The sequence below is a fragment of the Gracilinanus agilis genome, chromosome 4 (assembly GCF_016433145.1).
Source record: "Gracilinanus agilis isolate LMUSP501 chromosome 4, AgileGrace, whole genome shotgun sequence".
Lineage (NCBI taxonomy): Eukaryota > Metazoa > Chordata > Mammalia > Didelphimorphia > Didelphidae > Gracilinanus > Gracilinanus agilis.
In genome coordinates this window covers 328,614,390-328,638,379 of record NC_058133.1, presented here as the reverse complement: position 1 = coordinate 328,638,379, position 23,990 = coordinate 328,614,390, and the positions used below count along the sequence as shown (strand labels likewise).

At 38.1% G+C, this 23,990-nt stretch overlaps 1 protein-coding gene across 1 annotated transcript in view; it reads right to left on the bottom strand.

Annotated features, from left to right (window-relative positions):
- Nucleotides 1-23,990, bottom strand: part of NT5E (5'-nucleotidase ecto) — a 92,844-nt gene that overhangs the window by 12,214 nt on the left and 56,640 nt on the right. The window contains exon 4 of the mRNA XM_044675381.1: nucleotides 2,047-2,247. Within this exon, the coding sequence (XP_044531316.1) occupies nucleotides 2,047-2,247 (201 nt within the window). The remainder of the gene's footprint in view (nucleotides 1-2,046; nucleotides 2,248-23,990) is intronic.

Genomic DNA, 23,990 nt, shown 5'->3' with positions numbered 1-23,990 from the left:
GTGCCAGAAAATGATCTGTAGTACTAATTGTTGCTCAATCATGTCTGTGACCCCAGGGACCATACTTTTCTTGGCAAAGATAATGGAATGGTTTGCCATTTCCTTCTCCAGTGAATTGAAGCAAACAGTGACTTTGATCATAAAGCTAGTATCAGAGGTTGGTTTTGAACTCAGGTCTTCCAGATTTCAGGCTCAGAGTCCTATCCACTGAGCAATCTACCTGCCCACTAGTACTAGTAAGGATCTGCAAATTTGCACTTCTGGCTAAAATAAAATTAAGTCAATGGTTAAAAGGATTGACTGAAAGGTAGGTGGGCAAGTTTATAGGTGCTCTTGCTGCTTAGTCTATTTGTTCTCAACTCATCTCTCTGTGTCCATAAGGTGGAAAGATTAAGAAGCCTAAAATGTCATTGTAGTCATATGGGACAGTAAATTGGATTTTCCTCCATGGGATTTAGCTTCCTTCCCAGGATCTCTGATGGCTCATCTCTTTGTCTTCCTCCATCCATTCTCCCAGCCCTACTCCGAAAACCCCTTGGCTGCCTAGGTCCCATTCCCTCCCATCATAATAGCTTAAGTCTTTTAGTTACAGAGGTTAGTAGCCCTTTCGGTTCCACCTGTTGCCAACAATGTCAGGTGACAACAGTCCCTCACGTTATGCTTTATAGCTGACAAGGCACTTTACTCACAGACGCCCAACAGGGCAGAGAAGGCAAATCCCTCTATCCCTCACTTTGACCCAGATCTGTGATTTCATTGGTATAAGAAGCTCCTGATGAGAAAACTTCTCTAGCCTTAAAAAACTCACCTGGAACACTGAGCACAAGGTCCCAGAGCCAGAATCTATCGGTGGTAGGACCTGAACTCGGGGCTTCCTGACTCAAGAGGCACTATCTGTAAAATGAGGGGTTTGAACTAGATATAAATCTATGATCCTATGATCTCTGTTCTACAGATGAATGAATGGAGGCTTGAGAGATGAGGTGACTTGCTAGGCTTCACACAGCTAATAAATGTCAGATCTAGGACTTGAATATAGATTTTTTTGACACAGGCATCTGGATGGTACAAGTGCATAGAATTCTGGACCTAGAGTCAGAAAGACCTCTGTCCAAATCTGGATTCAGACACTAGCTGAATCATCCTGAGCAAGTCACTTAACCTTTTTCTGCCTCATTTTTCTCATACTTATCTTCATCTATCTCCCAGGGTTTTTGTGAAGATAAAACAAAATAATGCTTGATAATTGCTTAGCACAGTGCCTGACACATAGTAGGTTCTTAATAAATGCTTGTTCCTTTCCCATCTTTTCCTCTATCATCCAGTGTTTTCATTATACCACTAAACAAAGCTTTTCTCTTCTGGTAGGCTCTGGGCAGGAAGAGAGGAGAAATATAAGATGGAAAGAAGGTACGACTGTTTGCGGAGTGCTTTTTATGCTACCTGGGCAGCTATGAGGCAGAGGATAGAGTGCCAGGCCTGAAGGGAGGAAGACATCTTCCTGAGTTCAAATCTGGCCTCAGGTACTTACTAGCTGTGTGATTCTGTGTAAGTTCCTTAACCTAGTTTGCCTCAGTTTCTTCAACTGTAAAATAAGATGGAGAAGGAAATGACAATCCACTCCAGTATCTTTGCCAGTGGTTCTATTAGACTTTTCAGTGCTAAGTGAAAGCTTCTGTCATGTTATCTGAACATTTATCTTTCTTGGTAGTGATGCTACTATCTACCTGGAAAAAAGAAACTGAACATTAATTGATGGGAGTGCATTCTCAATACATGAGCTAAACATTTTTAAAAGGTTTAAGAAAGCATCTGGTGTATGGTATTTGGATATTGAAGACATGTAGTAGAGAGGAAGAGGGATTTTAGAGATCTGGAAGAATTAGAGTTCTTAATAGATTTCTGGTATTTTGAACTTGAAATAAAAAACCCTCCCCCCAAACAAATAAAAAAATGAAAAACAAAAACAAAAACATTCCTCGTCTTCTTCAGGATTTGGCAAAATCCTGCTGCTCCAACTTTCCCCAGTTGCCCAATCTCCCATACCTTCTTGGATGCTGCTGTTTAGGAGGATAGGATTTCCATGTGATGTAACTACATTTCCTTCATTGTCAAATTCGACATTTAGGTATCCCAGATATTTTCCAAATGCATAAGCTTGAACAACTGGGACCTTCTGCCCATCATCAGCTGTGACGATGAATGGATAGTCTCCAGCAGGCACTTCCTTGGATGGAGGTGGACGGCCTGAAACCAAAAAGGTAACAGATGAGCCCTTCAGCCTATGATCACTCCTGTTTATTTGTCTTGGCATCTACATAAAATCGTTAGTTATTAATGAAATCCTGATGATGCTCAGAGAATGCCCCTGAAATACAGTCTAAAGAGTTGCCAGGATTTCCTCCTCCTCCCCCTCCACCATTTCACAAGGAACCCTCGTGTCCACTTCAGATTCCTTTTATTTTTGTTCTTGTGTCTCTCTGGTCTCCTCTCTTCTCTCCCCCCTTTCCCTGCCCTCCATTGGCTTACATTTTCCCCTTTCTCTCTTTAACTGCCCATCAACTTTCTGATTATGTTGGATCTCAATTTAATTCACAAAGCATTTATTGGGTGCCAGGCACTTGCTAGGCACTGAAGATATAAAGACAAAAATTAACCAGGACTTGCCCTTAGAAGCTTATGTGCTATTGGGTGGGTGGGGTGGAAGTAGAGTACAGAAAACAATATTTTATAAATAGAAAAAATATAAAAAAGAAATATAAGTTATGGGCAGCAGGAAATACTAATGACTGGAGGAAATCAGAAAAGGCTTCTTTAGGGAGGTGATACTTAACGTGATCCTTAGAGGGAGTGAAGGATGTCAAAGGGTCCAGGTGAAAAGGGAAAGCTCTACAGTCATAGGGGTATTGCCCATGCAAGGCACAAATTTATTTTGTTTATTTTGTTTTAAAATTTTTAAATTTTTTCCCATGGCTACATGATTCATGTTCTCTCCCTCACCCCTTCCCTCCCTCCTCCTGGAACTGACAAATAATTCTACTGGGTTATATATGTGTTATCACTTGATAATTATTTCTGTATTATTCATTTTTGCAATAGAGTAATTTTTTAAAACCAAAACCCCAAATCATATACCCATATAAACAAGTGATAATTCATGTTTTTCTTCTGCATTTCTAGTAGCATTTAGAGTTTTAAGTTTTACAAAGTGACTTGTCCAGGGTACCACAGCTGGTAAGTGCCTGAAATCAGGAAGTGACCTCAGGTTTTCCTAATTCTAAGCCCCCTGCCCAATCAGTACCTCCTCCTAAGGTTCTTGGAGTACTAAATAGCAGATTTTATTCCTAGCACTCAAGTCTTTCAGCCTTCTAGCCTCTTGTTTTTTCCATACTCCTCAAACTGGATCCTAGAATTCAATCCTTTCCTTTCCTTTCCTTTCCTTTCCTTTCCTTTCCTTTCCTTTCCTTTCCTTTCCTTTCTTTTCCTTTCCTCTGTCACTCCCTCCTGTCTCAGAATCAATACTGTATGTTGGTTCTAAGGCAGAAGAGGGATAAAGGCTAGGCAATAGGGGTTGAGTGACTTGCCCAGGGTCCCACACCTAGGAAGTGAGGTCACATTTGAACCTAGGACCTCCCATCTCTAGGCCTGGCTCTCAATTCACTGAGCCACCCAGCTGTCCCCAAGTATTCACTTTAAAAAAAATTTTTTTTTTATTTTTTATTTTAAACCCTTAACTTCTGTGTATTGACTCATAGGTGGAAGAGTGGTAAGGGTAGGCAATGGGGGTCAAGTGACTTGCCCAGGGTCACACAGCTGGGAAGTGTCTGAGGCCAGATTTGAACCTAGGACCTCCTAGGACCTCCCGTCTCTAGGCCTGGCTCTCAAGGAATTCACTTTTTTTTAATAGGTTGTTCCTTTCTCAAACTCTTTTCTTTCCACTGATCTAGAATGACTCTTTCTGGCTTAACTGTCTTCACAAATTAAGTCTATGCCAGGGCAAGACAATCCCCTGTTGACCAGATCGAAGGCATCTTCCAAACACCCCCTACCCAGGAGATCTGTTTGTCAGGAAGAAGACCAAATGGAGTGAAGAATTTTTAGCTTTTGAGCCAGAAGAAGACTTAGCCTGAGGCTTCTGTCCAAGGGCCCAATGTTGTTCTACTAGCAACCTCTGAAAAGCGATCTTGGTCCTGATTTGAAAGCCAATAAACAAAAAAAGGGAGTAGGCGCAAACGCGATCCAGGGAGGGGTGCGAGACGCGAGATGTCCTGAGATCCTTTCTCCCCACTGCCGGGGCAAGTACTGAGTGGTGACGGGTGTTCACACTGAGCTGACTTTCAGCTTCGCGTGAGGAGAGTTCTCCTGGAGAGAGCGCACAGACCGGGATGTTAACACACCACTTCAATTTCCATAGCTAGCCCCACCCTCTTCCCAGAACTACATCTAGCATGGAATTGTTGGGAAATCCTGCATTAGAGGAAGGGGTCGTTTTAGTACGTTACTCCTATCCCAAGAACCCGGGGGGAGTGCGGAAGCGATAAGGAGGCCAGGGACCGGCTCTAAACGGATAATGCCCTCATTTTCTCTGTATTGTATTTACTTGTCTGTTTAAAAACAAACAAAAAACAAACCCCCAAACCCTCTTACCTTCTATCTTAGAATTGATAACCCAGAGCAGTAAGGGATGGGCAACTAGGGTTAGGTCACACAGCCAGGAAATATCTAAAGCCGGATTTGAAACCAGGTGCCCCGACTCCCCACCCCGTTCTCTATCTACTGAGCCACCTAGCTGCTCTTTAATGGTGTTTTCTTGAAATAGATTACAAACTGCCTAATTGCAAAGACTGCTTTGTTTCCATCTTTGTATATCCCCTTGCCTCCATGGTGACCGGCTCATTTTTTTTTTAAGTAGACCCATTATGATTCCACAGGTCCAGGGAACTCTTGGTGAGGCACCTCCCTCCACCAGTGCAGATCTGTGAACCTAGCCTAAGATTTATAGCCTTGGAGAGTTGTCTGGAGCACTAAAATCGCTCAGGCAGTATATGTCAGAGGTGGAACTTGAACCTAGGTCTTCTTTACTCGAAGTTAGTAATATCCATTGTGCCATATTTCCTTTCTATTATCACACAACAGCTAGATGGCTTAGGAGATAGAGCACTAGCCTTGGAGTTAGGAATACCTAGGTTCAAAGCCTGCCTCACTAGCTGTATGACCTAGGCAAGTCGCTTCACTCTGCTTGCCTCAGTTTCCTCATCTGTAAAACGAGTTGGAGAAGATGGCAAACTACTCCAGTACGTTGGCCAAGAAAACCCCCAAATAAGGTCATGACTGAAAATGACTAACCAGCAGTCACATTTTTTATAAATGTGCTTTATAAATAAATGTTTGTTGAATGAATAGTAGCAAAATGGTCAGATTGGAAGCCCGGGGATGTGTAGTTCCCAGGTATATCCATAAGGGGGCAGGGTGACCCTGTACTCCACTCTCCCCAGAGGACAAGTTAAAATAACTTCACAGAGTAAAAATCCTTCGGTAGTCAGATGAAACTTACGGTTCTCCTCTCAAAATTACATTTTTAAATGCATAAAATAAAACACAAAGAATACCCATATAACTGAAAAACAATGATCTTTTTTTTTCTTTTTTTGGTGAGAGTTCACGGATCCCAAGTTAAGAATTTCTATGCAAGGAAGAGTTAAGGAGTCTGTTGGAGATACTGAGTGTTTCACCACAGTGTCTGGATCCTTAGGCTTTATTTAACTGCCTTTCACCCAGACAAAAGACTATGAGCATCAATTACCTGCCCTTAGATTTCTGGGAAAACCTCACCTCTGGAATCTGGGATCCTTTATGACCTTGGCTTAGTCTGGATTGACAGACATGTGACTTTTTTTCTTTTCCTTTTTGTCTTTTTGTTTTTTGCTATTCACATGCTAACTAGTCTATATAATGAACCCGGGAGAGCCCGTAGATGATGTGGCCCATTACTAGCCAGTGGGACCTCCAGGCTTTGCACCTGCACCAAATACTTTAACCCCTCCTTCCTCTTCTCCCCCCTCAAATGTAGCCCATAAAATCATTAGCACAGGAAACAATTCCCATAACAATATTCCTCCTGAATCAAGGAGGTTAGGTCTAAAGAAGTGTCCCCCTCTCCAAGTTACCAGCCTCTTAATTTTTCAAACCTGATGCCTCTTCCTGGCTTTTGGGAAATCTGAGTTTGAGATACCAGTTCCAGCAACCAACATCGTCAAAAGAGATAAGAGTTGTACAGTGCTCAAAGGGGGGAAAACCCCTGAATTTTTTGCCTTGGAAAGGAAGTAGTGATGTAGTTTATTTTTACAGAGGAATGAATACATTCTGCCAAACAGGATAGCTAACTGGTGCAGTGACTAGAGAAAGGGTCTTAAAGTCAGGAAGACTCATCATTCTGAGTTCAAATCTGACCTCATAAGCTAAATTAATTGTACAAAAAAATCAAGCCATTCCCCAATTGATAAATGGGCAAGAGACATGAGTAGGCAATTTTCAGATAAAGAAATCAAAACTATCAATAAGCACATGAGAAAGTGTCCTAAATCTCTAATAATTAGAGAAATGCAAATCAAAACAACTCTGAGATACCACCTCACACCTAGCAAATTGTCTAAAATGACAGCAGGGGAGAGTAATGAATGTTGGAGGGGATGCGGCAAAATTGGGACATTAATGCATTGCTGGTGGTATTGTGAATTGATCCATTCATTCTGGATGGCAATTTGGAACTATGTCCAAAGAGCTTTAAAAGACTATCTGCCTTTTGATCCAGCCATAGCACTGCTTGGTTTATACCCCAAAGAGATAATAAGGAAAAAGACTCATACAAAAATATTTCTAGCCATGCTCTTCGTGGTGGCAAAAAAATGGAAAATGAGGGAATGTCCTTCGATTGGGGAATGGCTGAACAAATTGTGGTATCTGTTGGTGATGGAATACTATTGTTCTAAAAGGAATAATGAACTGGAGGATTTCAGTTCATTGACCTCCAGGAATTGATGCAGAGTGAAAGGAGCAGAACCAGGAGAACATTGTACACAGAGACTAATAACACTGGTACAATAGAACATAATGGACTTCTCTCCTAGCAGCAATGCAAGAATCCAGAACAAGTCTGAGGGACTTATGAGAAAGAAAACTAGCCACATTCAGAGGAAGAGCTGTGGGAGGAGAAACACAGAAGAAAAACAATTGCTTGAACACATGGGCTGATGTGGATATTATTGGGGATGAAGACACTAAATGATAACTCTAGTCCAACTATCAATAATATGGAATTAGGTCTTAATCAATGATACATATAAAAACCCAGTGGAATTGTGCATTGGCTAAGGGGGGGCAGGGAGTTTTGGGGAGAGGGAAAGAACATGAAACATGTAACTATGGGAAAATATTCAAAATTAAAAAATAAAATAAAATAAAACAAATCTGACCTCAGACACTTACTAGCTATGGGACTAAGGTCAACTCACTTAACCCTGTTTGCCTCAGTTTCCGTTGGGAAAGGAAAGAAACAGACTGTTCATATCTTTGGCAAGAAAACTCCAAATGGAAAGAGTGGGAACACATCTGAACCGACTGAACAAATATGCCAAACACTGTGTTAAGTTCCTGGGATGCAAATACTAGAGTCAAGGCAGTCCTTTCCTCTTAGGAGCTTACATTCTAAAAGAAAAGGGACAACATAGAAGAGTGTTGGAAAGGGACAGCCACTTTGGTTCTGCATATTCTTGAGAGAGTGAGTGAGGCCACTGGTGAATAGATTGATATATCTCATCCAGGGACAACAGAGGAATTGATTTAATCATAGTTTGTGGTTCCAGAACTAGAAGTATTAGGAAGGGGGAGGAAAAGCTAAGGCAAAGGAATTGACAAAGGGTCTATAGAAGAGGCAATTAAGTGAAGCATAGCTGTGGCTTTCTTGAAAGAACAGCCCGAGAGAGTCATTTTCCAAAGGGAGGCAGATGGGCAGCAAATAAAGTGAAAGTTCCTCCATGATGTGATGTCTTACATAGCTTAGTGGATGTCTAGAGAAAGGGAAAGTAAAGCAGGGAAGATAATGGTCACTTTCATAGAGTCATAATCCTCATCTTTCTTTTGGCCTTTTAAGATATTGTAACTAGAAACTTTGAAAGCCACAATGTACTTTAGCAATTTTATATACAAATGGAATAGTCTCTTGACACTTATAATTAAGCTGAGGTTTATATCTAGCCAAGATTCCTTATGCCTGTTTACTGGAATATGAGAGCCTGGTATCATTTAACAGATGTCTAAATGTGTATCCTTATTTTTAAAGAATAAAAATTAAGGAGTCTAGTGGTTTCAGTCTTATGAACTTGGAAAATTCCCACTTAATACTCCCATCATGTGCATAACAAATTTCCTTGAAATTGTAGCTTCATGTAGTAAGAGGTACAGAAAGCCAAGAGCAATTTCCAAATATTTAGTCATGTTAGAAAAATACTTTATTTCCCATCCTACACTGTTGCAAATTCTATCACATGTATAACAATTTTCTTTGAAGATAGGATGTCATGGAATTAGAGACACTTGAAGCTGTGGGGAATTTCCATATTGTGTCTTTCATTTTTATTTTTTTAAAACAAGTGTTTTATTCTTTTTTAAAAACCCTTACCTTCCATCTTAGAATCCATATTGTGTGTTGGTTCTAAGGCAGAAGAACAGTAAGGGTTAGACAATGGGGATAAAGTGACTTGCCCAGGGTCACACAGCTAGAAAGTATCTGAAGCCACATTTGAATCCAGGACCTTTCTGTCTCTAGGACTGGCTCTCAATCCACTGAACCACCTAGCTGAGCCACAAAATGCTTTACTCCAGATATTACACAGTTGTAAACATATTTTTAATTATATTTACGATTCCATAGGAGTTCTATTCTGATGCTTCATTGTGGCATGGAGTTGATTTGGCAGTCTCAAGGTATATAAGGTATACAAGGGGATTGCAGATTCTGGCAGGTTCTATCAACTTATAAAAGATTTAGGGGACAGTCTTAGCACTAGAAGGTGAATGCCTAATTTGAACAGGATGGATTATATTTGGAAAACTGTATAGCATGTTTAATGGTACTTAATTATCACTCACCTTACCACTAAATCATAGGTTTTTTAATGCTGACCAATATGGCTAAGTAGGGAAAGACTTATCAAACAGAAGGTTGGCCAGTTGTGATGAACAAAAGAACCCTCAATGCTGCTTTGGTGACCTGCTTTGATTTCATCCATTGAACAGGGTCAAACAAAGTAGCATAGAAAAATTCAGAGGAGGCTGAGGATCTGTGTTCTTAGAATATCAATGAACATCAAACTAGTGGTATGATATATGATCTGTGTCATCAGCTAATGCAGAACTAGAGGAACAGAACCAAATCCATATGGACACATCTGTCTATAAAACCAGAAGATATTTTTAAAAATGCCACTAAAAGGGATAGCTCATTGATTTCATAACAAAGGCAACAAGAAACATAACTTTACAGAATGTTCTGCCATTTCTCCTCAAAATGCTCAGCATAAGTGGAAGCAAAATGACTACCATGAAGCTAAATATAGCTCATTTAGCAACGTTTGCTTCAGAGAATGAAGGGAAAAAAATCTGATAATGATTAATCCTCATAAACTTGAAACAACTAGAAATGAACTAGGTAAGTAAGATAGAGAAATCTACCTATCTATCTGTCTTGCTTCCCTAGTTAGAGACAGACACATAGATAGATAGATAGAGAGAGAGAGAGAGAGAGATGAATAGATAGATGAAAGGATGGAAGGAAGAAAGGAAGGATGGGAGGAAGGAAGGAAGGAAAGGAGGAAAGGAAAGGAAAGGAAATGAAAGGAATTCTGATAAGTAAGCATCCCTGAGGGGAAAAACAAGAGAGAAGAAAAGGAAATGAACAAGGGAAAAAACCCCTCCTGCTATAGTGAAGAAATAGAATTGAGGAAGAGACTTTAGAAGAAAATAAGTCAGCAATAAATGCAAATGGAACCCTAGAAAATGATTGTAATGTCCACAAGAATCTTCAGTTTGAAAAGAAAACGTAAGAAAATAGCTAAAAGAAGACATAAGAATGAAAATGAGAATTCTTAATGAAAAGCTTGAAAAAATGGTAAAAAGGAGATGGAAAACCTTAACAAAGCAATGGACATCCCAATTTTTTTGTAATGGAGGTTCAGAGTATCACAGATTTAGATGACCAAAGAGACTATCTAGTCCAACTCCCTTTTTGAACGGATAAAAAGCCCTAAGGCCCACTGAGATGAGATGACTTACCTCATCACACAGCATCAGGGTCAGGTTTTGAACTTAGGTTCTCTGATTCCAAATCCCAGCCCCCTTTCCATTATACAGGGATGATTATGATATGCCACTGGAGGGATAACCTACTGACTTAGGCCATCAGTACTTATATGCTCCATCAATACTGAATATGGACAATGAGTCAGGCCTAGATTGCATAGGAGGAAAAGACTAGGTTGGCTTGCATTTGGAAGACTGAATAGCACTTTTAATGATATTCAACTACCTTTCCACTAAATCACTTATTTTTAATATTGCTCACCTTCCACTAACAGTATGAATCATAGAACACATCTTGGACAGAACTACAATGGCTACAAATCACAAAATACCAGGGAAAAATTGCAAATCATTCAAAAAAGTAATCAGTAGGCTTGTAATATATTACCAGTGATAACTTGAATATAAAAAGCAATAATAAACATATAGATATGCAGAAAAGATGTTGAGTCAGTCATGTATTGAGGGATAATGGAAACAGAAATATAAATTTTTAAAAAGAGAAAAATTGGACACGTACAAGATATTTTACAATAAAAAGAAATGATCTCGAAAACAAAGCTTGGAAAGACCATCTAAGAATCACTGGTTTGTCAGAAAAAATGATTAAACAAATGATTAAATAAAATTAAATTTATGTTAAATATATTTATATAATCATTATATTTAATATATTATATAGAATTTATATAATTACACATATAATGCATGTTATATAATATACAATAATTATAATATATAATTTAAAAATAAAAATATTTACATAATATATTAATATAATAAATTAAATTTAATATGTTTAAATTATAAGATTTAACACAGTTGATAATACAATAAATTACATTTAGAAAAATATATTATAGACATGTTTGAATATATAAATTTAAAAATGAAAAGTAAATGAAAATAATTAAATCATCTTTTGAGAAATCATAAAAGAGAATTACTTTGATGATTTAGAATCAGGGAAGTAAAGTGCAAATTAAGGGAATCCAAGTTATACCATTATAGAGGCATTCCCCAGTTTTAATTTATCCAGAAATATGATTAACAAGTTTCTGAGATCCTCAGTGAAAGATAAAATATTTTCAAGCTACTAAAATGAGACATATCACATATTGTGAAACTACCACTGGAATCATGTAGGAACAAGATATATTAGGAAGGAGAAAGGTAAGGAAAGATTAAAATAAGATTTATTAAAAAGCAAAGGAAAATGGCTTGTACCATTACTGACAATCCTATAAAGTTAAGCATAATATATAGAGGGAAAAGTGTAGTTTTTAACAGGGTCAATGACTTCTAAATATTCTAGTGAGAAAGCCAGGATGGTGTCTGAAATAAAGGCAGCATCCAATTAAAGAAACTTGAGAACTATAAACAAGCACGTTCATCTGAAAAAGGCTAAGGAATATTCCAATGCTTTATATTCTGAAAGGCAGAGAAAAAAAACTTTAATTCTTTGAAAATATCACTCTTTCTAGGATCAGTAATAAAACAAAGGACAACAAGCTCTGGGCTTGAGTGATCAAAAAACAAAAAGTAACAACAACAAAAAAAGAAATACATCAAGCAGGGGAAGGCGAGAAAGAGAAAAAGGAGGAGAAAGAAATTTATTTCTTGCAATTGGGACATCCTAGAAGAAGATCATTTAAACAAAAAAGTGAGGATGGGGAGAAACGGAGATCTCATATATTTCACTTTTAACTGGTCTGGGAAAAAGGAAATTTAAAAGAGAGCAAGATTAGAGTCCTAGAGGTTTGACAAAATGACAAAGACCAGGGCTAGGACAGAAAGGAAGCAATAGAAGAACTTGATTAGTAGGTGGTGTCAAGGAAGGGAGGATTCAAGAAAAATAAAACTACAACTACCCAGGGCTGATTACTAAGGGAAAAGGGATGGGGCAAGACTTATTATTAGTCTGGATCTGGGCTAGAAAGGAAATAGGCAAAGGGGAAGAGATGGGGTCTAAAGTTAAGCAATATAAGCTGCAAATGCTTGCTATGGATTTCGTTCTTTTCCTTTTAAAAGAAAAAAGTTATAACAGTATATGATAGAAGGGGGAAAATTAGCAATTATAATTATGGGATGTGAATGGGATGAACTTGCTTATAAAATGGAGCAGGTAGAAGAGTAGATTAAGAAGAAAACAAAACTTATTTTTTGCATATTAGAAACATTTAAAACATGTGTGTATGAAGGGAAGGAGAGGGAAAGAGGGAGGGATACAGAGGATTTATATCAGGAATGCAAGGATTATTCAATATTAGTTAAGCTGCTAACATAATCATGTTAACAACAATGACCTATGATTAAATCAATAGACACAGAAAGTCATCAACAAAATACAGCACTCATTTATATTAAAAACCCTAAAAATCAGAAATAAAAGAACCCTTACTACAGATGAGCTAAACAAACTGTTTATTTAAATAAAAGAACTGGTAGCAAAGCAGAGAAACACTAAGCTTTCTCAAGAAGACCAAGGAGGCCCTCAGTCTCTTCTTTTACTTTATAAAATGTTATGAATATTTTCTCTAGAAATAATACAATTAAAAATTAAAGAATTAAAGATAGGCAAATAAGAACCAAAACATCTCTCTTTACAGACAATGTGCCGTTTAGTTAAGTAGCATGATGTAAAATAAATTCAGATAAACATCAGTTTTCTGCATCTCATTAACAAAATCTAGAAAGAGATCTGAAGTAAAATTCCATTTAAGATAACAAAAACAACAAAAAGATAACAAGACAATGCATTAGAAACCTGAGAATTAATTAAAATAAACAACCTAGATACACACAACTACAAAACAATTTTTATAGGAATAAAATACTCGAATAATTCAAGAAAGAGTTAGTGTTTATGGTTGGGATGTGCCAGTATAGAAAAAAAATGATGCTACTATCGTCAATTCCTCTATAATTTTAGTGCTAAATAGCATTGTAAAGGGCTTAGCACAGTGCCTGGCAAATAGAAGGTGCTATATAAATGCCAGCTATTGTTTTTATTATTGCTATTATTATTATTATTATTAGAGAGAAAATGTATTAAATTAGACAATATAATAACAACCTTTGAATAAAGGGTTAAAAATAGATAGGGATTTAATGAGCAAAAAGAGGGAGGTTTGGTGTTACTAGACCCCAAAGTAGTAATTATCTGGATAATTTATCTGGATAAATTATCTGGATAAAAAAATAGAAAAACTACAAAGAAGTAATCATCAAAATAATTTGGATTAAAAAAAAAACAAACAACCCAGAAAAAAACAGCTCAGTGGATTGTACTGTTAATACCTAGTGACAAATGTGAAAAGCAACCTAGTATTTAATAAGCCCAAGGACACAAACTACCAGAGTCAGGATTCCTAATTCAACAAGAATGTTTGGGAAAACTGGAATGTAATTTGACAAAAAAATAGGTTTAGATCAACAGCTTATACTTTAAATCATATCAATTGCACATGGAGTGTTGGTATAAATCTAAAAATCTGCACTTTCAAAGTTTTAGAGGAAAAAGGAAGGCTCTATCTTTCCTAGTTTGGGCTTCAAGTGTTCTGGGTTGGGCCTGACTCAGTACTGTCCCCTGGTAGTTTATGGAGTAAAAAGAGATAGTAGTAGTTAATTCGAAGATGATTTACTTTAGCCATAGCAGGAAAAAGGTATTCAACAAGAACATGCATTGAGGGCACCATAAGGAGATTGAACTTCACGGCTTCTGGGATGCAGGTGGGGGTCCGCCCACTAAGCTGTGGCTTGGAGCTCAACAGGAGCTCTCCATGGTGATTTTGTACTCAGTAAAACAAGGATGTGACGTCAGTAGCTTGGGCCTTTAGTTCCCTGAGCTAATGCAGTTTCAAAGACAGTTTTAACAGCTTTTTAAAAAAAAAACACTAGTCTACATGGGGAAAGGAGGCTTACATGATTACTCCCACTGCCGGGGGAAATTCATAGCCTAACGAAGGACAGAGGCCATCTCCAAATATTAAATAAGCAATATTGACTATACAGTTTAAAAGCTGACAGATCAGATAAATAAATATTGACTACATGCAAATTTAAAGCTTTTACAAATGCAGATTGAATTGCTAGTTAACTCTGGAGATGGGAGGGAAGAAGAGAGGGAGATAACATGAATCATATAATTTTGGAAAGCTTAGGTGGAAATTTGTTATTTAAATAAAGTAATGATAAAACATTAAAAAAAAAAGCTTATACACAAATAAAAACCAATGTAGCTAAAATCAGAAGATGCAAATTAGGGGAAACTCTTCATATTAACTTTTATCACCCCCAAAATTCTGACATCCAAAAATCTGTTGGGAATTGAAATGAGTATAGGAACGAGACATTCTCCATTACGTAAGTTATCAGGAAAAATAAATTTTCAAAAGAGGAAACAGAGTATTAATAGAAACCACAAGATTATTCATAATCTATAATAAACATACAATTGAAAATTTAAACATCATTTCATACTCATTTAGCTAGGAAAGATGGAAAAACGTTTTGTTGCAATGACTCTGGGAAGGAGACAGGAAAGTTGATTTGAATGCTAATGGAACAAACTATTAATTTTTTCAACAATGTGGACTTATTAAAGCAAAATTATTACATTGTCAAATCCTTTAACCTAAGCATCCTACTAGTGGGATACTATCTCAAGAGTCTATTGACTCTTTATATGCACAGAAATGTTCATAACATTACTTAAAATAACAAATCTAAAAGTATGTCCTCAACAATTGGGATATGGCTGAACAAATGAGGATATATCAATGTAACAGAATACTTACCTTTTAAGAAAATTTAAAATAATTAGTTACATTAAAAAATTCCCAGGTATTTTCACCCATCCCTTACTGCACTAGAAAAGGCATCATTTGACAAAAAAGATCTATGCACATATAAAACTATGTCTTGCCCATTTCTATTTATCAGTTCTTTCTTGAGTTGGACATATATAAGGATTCTTCAAACAATATTTTTGTTGCTGTGCATAATGTTCTTTTGGTTCTACTCATTTCACTCTTTATTATTTCGTGCAGGTTTTTCTATATTTAAAAAAATTAATCTGCTTTTCATTTCTTATTCTGCAATAGTATTCCATCATATTCATAAGCCATAACTTGTTTAGCCATTCCTCAACCAATGGGAACCCCTCAGTTTCTTTGCCACTACAAAGAGTTGCTATAAATATTTAAGAACATATAGGTTCTTTTCCATTTCCCCCAATCACCATGTGGCACAAACCCAATAGTGGCATTGTTGTGTCAAAAGTTATACACAGTTTTATAACCCTTTGGATATAATTGCAGATTACTCTCCAAAATGGTTGGATCAGTTCATAGTTCCACCAACAGTGTGTTAGTATTCTCATTTAGAAATGAAAAGTATGAAAAATTGAAACATGAGATGAATTACAGAAAGTGATGCTGAAAGCACAGTCTAAAGAGCAATATATGATGAAACATGGTCAAAATGGAAGAGGCATGAAAACTTTGGTAAAAATGCAACAAGTAATGTTAATACCATATTGCCAAAATTAAATGATTCATCCCTCCTTTTTGTCAATAATCAGTAGAAGTAGCATTAAAAGATGATGCTAATATTATGCTTTTAGGTTGAACCACAAGAATAGTAAGTGGCATTTTATCAAGTACTTTAATAAAGTCCAGGTGAACTAGATCTACAGCATTCTCCAAATTTATTAGTTCAGTAATTTTATCAGTAAAGTAAGTAGGGTTAGCCTGACCTAACCTGTTCTTGATGAAGTCATGCAAGGTTCTTGGTAAACCCTACTTTCTTTAATAGAGGTTCACTAATCTCTTCAATGATCCATTCTAGCATTTTCTTAGGAATCAAAGTCAAACCCACTGGCCTAAAGTTTGCCAACTGTTCTTTTTTGTTTTTTGAAAGTCAGAACATGTGGAAGACACTGTCACAGCTCCTCTCTCTTTCTCACTCTCTTTCATATCTCTTTGACAGTAGCTTGGCAATCACACCTGCCAGTTCTTTAAGGAACTAAAGAATGTAGTTTTCTGGGCCAGCTGACTTGAATTCATTAAAGGCAACTAGGTTCCTTACTTAACATGGATATCAACTCCATGAGCCATCTTTGATCTATAACTTTCAGCATCATGGTTATTTTCCCTGGCACAAAAAACAGAAGTAAAATAAAAATTGAACAACTCTTCTTTTTGTCTGCTGTTAGTTTTTACCATCCCATCTGTTCCATCTGGCATTCCTAATCCTTTATTTTATCCTCCTCTTTCCCCTAATGTAGGTTTAAAAAAATCACCTCTTTTTTTTGTGTGTGTGTGGTTCTTTGCTTAGCTTTCCTATCCAGACACTCTGTTCATATCAAGTCATAGGATTCCTGACTGTTTTCACAGCACTATGCCATGCTCTTATAATTATCCTCTATAATCTCATCTTCTAGAAGTAATTTCAAAAAATCCAAGTTGGTAGATTCCTTGTGAATACACTTAATGTCTTTTCTTACAATGCCCATTTTCCCTCTTTGGAAAAAAAGGATAAATGTGGACTAGATGATAATAGTTTGATAGATTTGAGATAAGGTGAATGGCTAGATTCAAAGCTGAGTTTTTAGTCATTCAACATCAAGGTTTCAAACCAACGGAGTCCCCTGTAGGAAATGTATTTGGCAATGTTCTGTTCATCACTTTTATCATCACTATTTATGAGGATAAAGGTATAAATGGCAGAATTATCAAATTTACAGATGACAAAATGGGCACTTTGGATAACATAATCAGGATCCAAAATAATTTTGACAGGCTAGTACCATGAGTTGACTCTAATAAGATGAATTTCAATAGGGACAAATGGAAAGTCTTACGCTTGTGTTTAAAAAATAAATTTCACAAATATAGAATAGTATAATTGGACAATATATTTGAAAAAAGTCTAACGGGGGCAGCTGGGTGGCTCAGTGGATTGAGAACCAGGGAGCAAGTCACTTAATCCCTATTGCCTAGCCCTTAAAGCTCTTCTCTGTCTTGGAACCTGTCTTGGTAAGGGTTTTGGGGGAAAAAAGGTCTAAGAATATAATACTGATATGGTAGCCCCCCAAAAAGATTATGTATTCAAATTGTAAATTACAATTATAATCTCACGGGTTATAATGGGTTCTAATTTCCTCATCTGAAAAATAGAGGTGGAAGTATCAAGGAGTGGACTGAATAGCCTGAGATCTCTTCTAGCTCTGGAACTATCCTCTGTTGGAATAGATATTTCAAGATTAAGAAATGAAGCCAAAGGCTGTTTTGTTTTGCTGAATCTTACTTAGGTTTCTGATACTGAAAGTACTGAATGGCCTTCTCTTTTGAATCCCCAAAGCAATCATTAGGGACTTAAGAGTGTATGACACTCACATACTGGTCGGCTGTCTATACCATTCACATGTGGATTCTGCTCATGGCATTGTAGAGCGAACGCGTCCACTTCCAGTCTCTCAGATGGTATTTCTGTATAGTCACCCTACCCTGAGTCCCATCTGCTTGTCTCTGAAAGTAGTCAAAGTTAGATGGATTGGAACTCCAGGCCAGCTATGACATGGATCATTGGCTGCTGGCAGAGTTTTCACTGGGCCATCATGGAGCTAAGTTCTTTGAGTTCTTTTAGAGCTATGGTAGCACCTGATTGGTTTTTTTCAAATGTTGGTCTTAACCCATTGATTGACATATTTCTTGCCATCAGGATGGCATGAAATATGTCAATCAATGGGTTTGTTGGGCCAGCTAGGCATGCTGGGCCAATGCTGATAAGTCAAATGAATCATTTTGTGAAAGGCACTGGCCAATCAAGTATGTGGTGGGATGGGTGGGGAGACGTGTCTGGGTGAAATTCCTTCACTGGTCAAACTAAATATTTGAATAATATAAATACAACAACAACAGAATTTGTCAGAAGTGTTGAGCTAACTTGTTTCAAACTTATTTCATTTATATTACCAGCCTAATCCCTACAAGTTATTTTTTAACCCTTATCTACTATACTATATATTGATTCCAAGGCAGAAGAGCAGTAAGGGCTAGGCAATGGGGGACTTGCCAGGATCACTCAACTAAGAAGTATCTGAGGTCAGATTTCAAGCCAGGACCTCCCATATGTGTTCCTACTTTTTTACTCTTCTTGAAGAAACTATTGGTGAATTGTAGGTCTGTGTGATATCTAGTATCTCCTCTACAAGAATGGTTTAAGACATTTTATCAAAAGCTTTGGGACCAGCTAGGTGGCTCAGTGAATAAAGAACGAGGACTGGAGACATTTCCTAGCTGTGTGACTCTGGGCAAGTCACATAACCTCCATTGCCTGGACCTTATCGCCCTTCTGCCTTAGAACCAATACCAGTGTTGATTCTAAGATGCATGAGGGTTTAAAAAAATAAGTCAAGGGGACAGCTGGGTAGCTCAGTGGATTGAGAGCCAGGCCTAGAGATGGGAGGTTCAAATCTGGCCTCAGACACTTCCCAGCCGTGTGACCCTGGGCAAGTTACTTGACCCCCATTGCCTACCCTTACCACTCTTCTGCCTTGGAGTCAATACACAGTATTGACTCCAAGATGGAAGGTAAGTGTTTAAAAAAATAAGTCAAAAAGCGTTATATTAGGTTAATATTGAACATCACAAAAAATTGAAATGAATTACAGATTTTAGGAACATAAAGACACAATGTTCATTTTAAGAATTTTTTATTGTTCTCTTTTATTCTTGAATCACATTCATTTCCTCACATATCTCTCCCCTTACCTAGGGAGTTATAACAAAATTTAAAAAGGAGAAAAAGTTTGGAGAGACTGACTAAGACATTAATCATATATGACCCCAAATACAATATTCCATACCCATTGTCCTCTACCTCTGCAATGAAAGGGTGGAGGTGCATTTTTAAAACAATAATCCTTATCTTCTATTTCTTCTAATTCTGTTGAATATATATATTAAAAAACCCTTACTTTCTGTCTTAGAATTAATACAAGTATAGGTTCCAAGGCAGAAGAGCAATAAGGGCTTGGCCACTGGGGTTAAGTAACTTGCCCAGGGTCAAATAGCTAGGAAGTATCTGAAGTCAGATTTGAACCCTGGGCCTCCTGACTCCAGGCCTTTTACTCTATCCACTGAACTGCCTAGCTTCCTCTTAATACCGTTGTCTTAAAGAAGCTTAACTGACACAAAACAAGAACCAAAACGAGGAAGAAAAAAAATAAGGATTTATTAAGTACCTACTATGTGCTAGTCATTGTGCTGACATTTTACAAATATCTTACTTGACAACAACCCTAGGAGGTAGTTGCTATTGTGTTCTCCATTTTTAAAGTTGAAGAAATTCAATTAAGAAAAAACAGAGGTTAGGTAACTTGTCCAGGATCACATAACTAATAAGTACCTAAGGCAGGGTTTGAACTCAGCTCTTCCTGAGTCTAGGTCAAATACTCTAACTACTGTTTTGCCTAGCTGCCAAAGGAGCCCAGAAATGATTTCAGCCAGTGAAATAAATGAAGTTCAGTATAATGAAAAAAAAAAAAACAACCAACCTTGGCTGTAATTGGCTTGAATTAAAATTCTACCTTTAATGCTTACTATATGATTGATCTTGGACAGGTGACAACCTTCTCGGACCTCAGTTTTCTCTTCTGTAAAATGAAGACATTGAACTAAATGGCCTTGAAATCCCTTCCAACTCTTAGATCTACGATCCTTGCCAAGTGGAAAGATGAAGCAGCCTAATGCACTATTTGTTTGGAATAGAAGTTTATTTCTAAAACTTTATGAAAGATGATAAAAGTTTATGAGCAGCATTGCTTCATGAAACAGCTAAGTGAAGTAAGAAGAAAATGAGCCTGAGAAGAATTAGCGTGAGATCTAAACACGCCAGAGGACCATTAAAATAACATTTGAAGATGAAATTCTAAGGACAAATAGCCACAACATGGAACATATGTGCTAGCATTCCTTCAGTGATCCATCATAATCAACAGAATTGTTAGGCTGGAACATTTAGTTTTTAACACATCAGGACCTCGTGTACTAGGTGAAGTGGCTTTGTTGCTGCTGACTTGTTTCAGTCGTGTCCAACTCTTTGTGATGCAATTTTGGGGTTTCCTTGGCAAAGATACTAGAATGGTTTGCCATATCCAGCCCATTTTACAGATGAGGAATTAAGGCAAAAACAGTGTTAAGTGACTTGCTTAGGATCACACAGCTAGTAATGTCTGGGGCTGGATTTGAACTCATGAAGATGAGTCTTCCTGTTCCAAGCCCAGTGATTTATCCACCATGCCACCAAGTTGCCCCTAACTTCCCTACTACTACCTAGCTGCTTCTAGAAGAGGTATTAGGGCTTAAGTCAAATAGCTTGTCAACAAACATTTATTTGGTTCCTTCTATCTACTAGGCAAAGTGCTGGGGATACAAAATGGGGTAAAAGATAGTTTATGCCTTCAAGGAGCTTACAACCTAATGGAGGAGACAAGAAGCAAACAAATATGTAAAAGCAAGCTCTATATGGATAAAGAGGAAAGGCTCTAGAATTAAGAGGAGTTGGGGAAGACTTTGCTGTATAAGATGGGGTTTTAACTGGGACTTAAATGAAGCCAGGGAAGACACTACATGGAGATGAAGAGGGGGAGAATTAGAGGGATGAGGATCAGTCAGAGAAAATGCCTGGAAGTTGAGAGATGGAGTGTCTTGTTCATGGAACAGCCAGGAAGCCAGTATCATTGAGTCAAAGAGTCCATGTTGGGAAGTAAGGTATAAGAAGAATGGAAAGACAGAAGGGGTCTAAATTATGAAGGACTTTGAAGGCCAAATAGAGCATTTTGTATTTGATCCTGGAGGCAACAGGGAGCCATGGGAGTTTATTGAGTAGGAGGGTGACCTGGTTGGAACTTCACTTCAGGAAAATTGCTTTGGGTGCTTAATGGAGGATGGATTGGAGTGGGGATAGGCAATGCAGACAGACCCATCCATAGAATATTATAATAATACAGGTATGGGGTGATGATTAGTCTGGTGGTAGTGTATGAGGAGAGAAGTGGTATATTCAGATGTTACAAAGGTGAAACTGGCAAAAGACTGGATCTGGGGGGTGAGAGATAGTGAGGAATTGATTGTGACACTGAAGTTGTTAACTTCAGGGACTGAGTGGTTGATGTCCTTAAAAGGCCCTGGGCAAGTCACTTAACCCCATTGCCTAGCCCTTACCACTCTTCTGCCTTGGAGTCAATACAGTGTATTGACTCCAAGACTGAAGGTAAGGGTTTATTGAAAAAAGAAAAAAAAAAGAATAGGCAAAGTAGAAGGGAGGGAGGATTTAGGGAGAAAGATGATGAATTCCATTTTAGGCACTGATTTTAAGACATCTACTGGACATCCAGTTCCAGCATTTGGAGATTTAAGATTGGAGTCAGCAGAGAGGTTGGGGCAGGAGAGTTAGCTTTGAGATCATCAGCATAAAGATAGCAATTAAATCCATGGGAATTAATGAGATCCCCAAGTGAATTAGTACAGAGGGAGAAGAAAAGAAGGCACAGGAAAGGATCCTGAGGGACACCTATATTTAGAGGGTGTGATCTGGATGAGAATCCAGCAAAGGAGACTGAGGAGAGAACAGATAGACAGGAGGAGAACCAGGAGAGAGTAGTATCCTGAAAACCTAGAGAGAAGAAAGGATCAAGGAAAAGGGGCTGATCAATAGTATCAAAGACTGCAGAAAGGCTGAGGAGAATGAAGACTCAGAAAAGGTCACTGGATTTGGCAACTAAATGATCTCTGGTAACTCCAGAGAGAGTAATTTCAGTGTTATGATAAGATAGGAAGCTAGATTGTAAGGTGTCAAGAAGACAGTGAAAGGAGACAAAGTGGAGACATCTATTGTAGACAGCCTTTTCAAAAAATTAGGCCACAAAGGGCAGAAGAGATAAAGGATGCTAGTTAGAAGAGATGGAAGGATCAAATGAGGGTTTTTGGGGGGGATGGAGGAGATATGGACCTGTTTGTAGGCAGTAGAGAAGGGGAGAAGGGAAGAGAGAGAGAGAGATTGAAGGGAGAAGAGATAAGGAAGGAGGGAGGGAGGGAGAGGGGGAAAGGGAGAAAGACAGGGAGAGGGAGAGAGAGGAGAGAATGAAAATAAGTGACTGAGTAGGGATGACAGAGGGGGCAATCTGTTGGAGTAGATGAGATAGAAAGGGATTGATTAAATAGGGTTACTCTTGCCAAGAAGTAAGTTCACTTCATTATGTGATACAGGGGTGAAGGATATGGGATAGAGTAATAAGAAATGAAGAAGAGGGAGCTCATGGTGAAAAGCCTCACATTTTTCTGTAAAATAGGAGGCAAGGTTCTCTGTGGAAAGGGTTGGGGAGAGGGAGAGGGAGAGCCATGGGAAACTAGATTGACCAAATAAGTATGGAAAATATTTGTGCTTGCTGTATTTTGTTTATTTAAAAAAAAACTGTTACCTATGACACATGTAAAACCCAGTGGAAATGCGCGTCAGCTACCGGAGGGGTAGAGGGTGGAGGGGAGAGAAAGAACATGAATCATGTAACCATGGAAAAATTTTCTAAAACAAGGAAAAAAACCCCAAACTGATACCTTATGCCTTAGAATTAATACTAAATACTAATTCCAAGGCAGAAGAGAGGTAAGGGCTAGGCCACTGCAGTTAAGTGACTTGCCCAGGGTCACACAGCTAGGAAGTATCTGTGTGATATGTTTTTAAAGGCATGCCTGAGACCTCAAGTCCTTGGCTTCCTCTTCTTCTTTGGATTTCTTTCTCTGAACACAGGTCACCAGAGACATTCTAAGGTGCAGAGGTTTTTGGTCCTCATGGATATGTCATGAATTCAATTTTCTGAGTAGTGACTGGTGGGAGAGGCACTTCTTGTAACTTACATTGGTGCATGGAATATATACATACTTATGGACAAACTAAAATCCAGGAGACCAAAATTGGAGCTGAAGACACGTTTTTCTAGAACAGTCACCTTGATGAGGAGTGCTGTGAAACTGGAGTAAGGTTTGCAATCAAATTTAATCTAGTTGATAAGCTTGTGAACAGACTCAGAACAAAGCAATTGCCACTTGTTGGAAAGTACCACAGAGTCATCATCAGTGTGTATGCTCCCACCATCACGAACCATATGGTCACACAGCTAGCAAGAGTGGAAAGCAGAATCTGAATCCAAGTCCCAGATTCCCTGGTTGTTATTAGCCATGCTGAGAAAGTTGGACTGCCATCATAATAAGACAAAGTAAACTGGGTTAGCACATTCAGTGAACAGACAGAGATTTTAGATTTCAGGAACTGCAAGGAAAATGGAGGAGCAACTTGAAATAATCATTCTCATTTAGAGATCTGGTCACGTCCCTCCTCTGTTCAGAACTTTTTAGAAGCTCCTTGCTGCCTGCTGAGGAAAGTTCAAGCTCCCTGCCTGGCACATTCAAAGTGCTCCATAATCTGGTGCTATCTACTAGACTTGAATTCCTTGGGTACTTTATCTTCCAGCCAAACTGGTCAACTCTCTGTCCTTCAAAGAAGCCCTGCCTTCTCTTGCCAGGGTGCATTTGTCCCGGTACCTTCTCCTCCAAATTTATTAAACTCCT